Source organism: Spea bombifrons, chromosome 1 (genome assembly GCF_027358695.1).
Source record: "Spea bombifrons isolate aSpeBom1 chromosome 1, aSpeBom1.2.pri, whole genome shotgun sequence".
In the NCBI taxonomy this organism is placed as follows: Eukaryota; Metazoa; Chordata; class Amphibia; order Anura; family Pelobatidae; genus Spea; species Spea bombifrons.
Window position 1 is genome coordinate 46,057,737 of NC_071087.1, and position 4,312 is coordinate 46,062,048.

The following is a 4,312-nucleotide window of genomic DNA, read 5'->3' on the forward strand; positions in this document are numbered from 1 at the left end:
TTGAGGCTAAAAATGCCATGTGACGACAGCCAAAGTTTCAGCCTCCCACTTGAAGTGGTAGAAGCAATTTAAACACACAGGATCGGCATAAAGCTATCGTGATAAAACAAAACCAAGGACCGATTAAGACAGAAAAAATGTGCATCAGGAAAAATTGGTAGACTAGACCGAATGGTTATCTGCCATCAGATATTATGTTATGTTATGTAATAAAACACACTCAGCAGACACACTGAATAGCTGCCTAGTTCTGTAAGGAATATACCGATGGGCGGCATTTGCACAGTAAAAATGACCAGACACAAAATTACAAGTGGAACAGGTTTATTTTGATGTAATCAATGCAAATATGATTTTACTTTGCCTTCTGGCTCTGTGCCTGAGCCTTCAGCACCTTCACCACAATTTTCTGTTCTTCAATAAGGAATGCCCTCTTGATTCTGTGAATGAAATGGCAAAAGGCCGTGAACAGCATGAAAAAGGTGTGCAGGAAAAAGCATCAGCACATAACTAAATGGTATGGATTCTGACATGTTTATATATGAAAGCACAAGAGCGGCACTACTCATTACTAATCATAGGATGTATACGTAAAAACCAGTCAAAGCGTACCTGTCACGAACACATTTTGCACACATGGATCCACCGTATGCTCTGCTGACATGCTTCTTTGTCTTTGACAGCCTCATGAGCACTTTAGGTCTAACAGCACGGATCTGTAAGGCAACAAGGATGTTACATATACAACACATGTAAAAGGTCACAAACAGCAACTATTGGTTTCAAGTGTACAGACCATACCACCTGTCACATCACGCAACCTCATCACTACACGGACACAATGTATAAACCTGCATAATTATCTGCAAACTTCACCAAGTATCATCCAAGTCATGCATTGTTGCAAAACAAAACGGATCCTTCATGTACCGTGGTCCTGTTACCAGCTCAGACTCGTACCAACCACTAGTACCCAAAAAAGCCGCTAGGAACGGCAACAACCAAGCTGCAGCGAAGACCGGATGGGTCGCCATGGGAAATAGTAACTATGGAACAGCCACACCAAATTTTATGTAGGTTTGCCTGCAACAAAAACCCATTACGCCAATGCCTTCTCCGGTAACCCTTCCGAACACATAAATAGGGCCACATACAGAGAACAGTGGGTGCTCATCTTTAAGAGGACAGACAACTGATAACTAAACTTTGCTGGTATTTGAAAACAGGAGCAAGACAATAGTAAGAAAGTCCATAGTAAATTAGTTGAAGTGACCTCAAATTAGATGTTTTAATGACGACAGGCAACGTTTTGACCTACACTTGTCTGTCATGGAATGAGTTAAATAATGGGATATACTATTTCTCTATATTATACAGTTACATGTGCTTATAGTGAATTGCTTGTTTTATTCTCGACTGTTGCATCAGTAGATTCAATAAGTATATCATTTGATGCTAGATTCCTCCAATTCTTTCTTGCTGTAAAGACTGAGACCTTAATCAGTCCTTGGTCTCATCTTCAAGATACCATGATATAGGCATAAGGTTATGTGTAAAAGCCCTCACTGTATTAACCTCCAGCACTTCTGCTGGGAGGCTGTCCTACTTATCCACCACTTTCTCAGTAGTGTAATAGAGTTTAATGGCCTTTCGGCCCATCTAGTCTACCCATCATTTCTGCTGTAAAGACTCAAACCTAAATGGGGCTCGAGAGAGGCCAATGTATTCACACATTTGCCCTGGGCCACACAGAAACCATAAATTTAATTTGACCCCACTGTGAAAGGGAAGCTGCTCCCATGGTGTTCAAGCAGTCAGAGAAAGCGGCAGGTGAGGTAGAGGGGGTGCAGGAGAGGGATCATGAATGTGCAAGTGTATGCTAGCATGAATGAATGTGTATGTGGTGCAATGGAATTAAATGTACACGTATGCCAGTGTGTATGTTTGGGTGCAATGAGCTGGTAGGGCCACCTGGCTTTATTAGCCCCAGGCCAGAAAGTGCCAGCACCCTTGTTTAGTATTAAAATGTTTTTGCCCTGTAGTTTCTACAAGTATGAGAACAGTAACCACCATGACCAGCTCAGATAACTAAATTGACAAACCGACATCCTACAGCTAACCTTCGCCTGCCAATTAGAAGTTGGGATAAATTCTGTATTCTCCACCGTGAGCTGGCAATCATTTACAAATGTTTATGCGAACATATCAATATGGAAACCAAAAAACAGCTGTTTAAGAAGGATTTAGCAAATAACGGGGAGAAGCGTTTTTCTCATAACTCCTGTAAAGTGAAGTGATGTACTGCAAGAACCGCTTTCCTACAAGTGCTCCAAAAACATTTAACAAACTTAACTTACTAATTCAGAAAGGCAAGCATGAATTTCACTAACAAAAAGCTACATAACCACATACACACCATACAACGCAACCAACACGCTTAGAATACTTACACCACGGAGCCTCCCTGGGCAGATGCCACATGCTGATTTAGGTGCCTTGCCAACTTTCTTGGTGTACAGGTAAACAATTCGGTTACCTGGTGTCCGGGACCTACACATAAGAAACACACATCAGCATCACGAGGGACTGTTAACGGGTACGGGAATACCAACCAAACCCGAAACATACTTACAGTCTGGTTTTGTTGGAGGTTGTATTGTAGGACAACCTACGACGGTATGTCAGGCGTTGAACCATTTTTTAATATCTAAAAAGCAAAACATACATCTTAAGTAAATAAATTTTTTGGGAGTCGCAGTCACTTGTGACAACACCAGAGGTCAGCGCTACAAGTAACCTACACTATATTAAAACCAGGTCAGAGAGTTTGATGGCAGAGAGACAATCAGCTCATCTTCCCCCAATGGAGAGACTCAAGACCTTAATCAGTCGTTGTTCATGTCTTATATATTCAGGATATCTTTATACCGATCCCAGGGACATTAACATCCCTCTCTGTATTAGCCTGAACCACTTCTGCTGGGAGACTGTTCCATTTATCAACTGCCCTGCTTAGTATTAGTAAGCCTGCATGCACATTTAAATACTTTAACATGCTGTTCAAAAAATATTTAACCAACTTCCCATGGTGACAGTGTTCTCAGTTATGCATAATCAGACGCAAGAAGAATTTACAAAGAATATCTAATCCCTTGAGCATCCCATCCCCCATAACAGTGACTGAGGGTACTATACAGTGCCCCAGACGCCAATACGGCTGCTACATTAAGCTTTAAACAGAACGCCACATACTCGTAAAGGAAACCCGATTATTTAATGTTAATGGCACGTGTCTTCTAAACCATTAGCAAAGGGGTTTTATGCACTAGCTATCGCGAGATGCAAATCGCTAATATAAACCCACAGCAGTACAGAACCCCCATTAACAGGCTGATGCGTGAAGTATCCACGCCGCGCGCGTTACAGTACAAATTCTACACCCCGCACAGCATGACTGGAGCTACAGTTAACCAGCACGATACAAGCCCCCACCGGGGGCAACCGGCTCTTAGGCCCTAGACACAGCATATGAAGCCCGGCGTCAGGTCGCCGTACCCCTAACAATTTAGCCCATTCCAGATAAACACCATCCTGTGCTATCACCCCGACTGCTCCCCTACCCACAGGAGCACGACACGGCTGCGGATGGACATAGATTAAAAGGCCGAGGAAAGCAGCGATACACAGAAGAGCGGCCATACCTGGTGCCGCCGTCACCGGAAGAGGAAGGAAGGAGGGGCGGAAGGAGACTATGGAAGAAGTTCCCTCGGTCCCCGCCCCCTTTTTACTTGTGGTTCTAGTGTGTGTGTCTGTTGTGTTGTTAGGAAGAATGTTTTGTGTAATAAACGCGTGATACGCTTTATATTCACACAAGTCCTGGACACCGCGGCCACGGACGCTTTATGCACGACCCCTAAATAATCTTGTCAGTATTTTTAGCCATAACGCCAGCCACTCGTGTCCCGTAAACAGGTTGTTTCCTGGGGAAGAATGACAGTGACGGACACATTGAAGGACCAGATGGCTTTTTAAAAATGATTTTGTACTCCATTCTTCTTTTTATAGTACTGACTTTGTACATGGATGTATATGGATATATATATATATATGTTTGTAATTATGTATGTATATATTTATTGAAGGTGCTCTTTGACAGTCCCTAAGTGTAACTGTGAACTTTCTAAATAAACTGACCTTGAGACTCCTGCAACATTCCCCCTTAATAACCATGATTAAGAGTTTAAATGGTGACTCACCAAATGCATTAACCAAAAGTCTGTGATGCAAAAAGCACCCATTGGAAGTCTTAGAT

At 42.6% G+C, this 4,312-nt stretch overlaps 1 protein-coding gene across 1 annotated transcript; it reads right to left on the reverse strand.

Moving 5' to 3' along the window:
* Positions 1-307: 307 nt before the first annotated feature.
* RPL34 (ribosomal protein L34) lies at positions 308-3,774 on the reverse strand. Its single transcript, XM_053461513.1, has 5 exons — positions 3,702-3,774; positions 2,633-2,707; positions 2,451-2,550; positions 613-716; positions 308-440 (listed from the first exon to the last, which is right to left on the reverse strand). The coding sequence occupies exons 2-5, from the start codon at positions 2,695-2,697 to the stop codon at positions 356-358; spliced, it is 354 nt and encodes a 117-aa protein (XP_053317488.1). The 5' UTR covers positions 2,698-2,707; positions 3,702-3,774; the 3' UTR covers positions 308-355.
* Between the last annotated feature and the right edge of the window lie 538 nt (positions 3,775-4,312).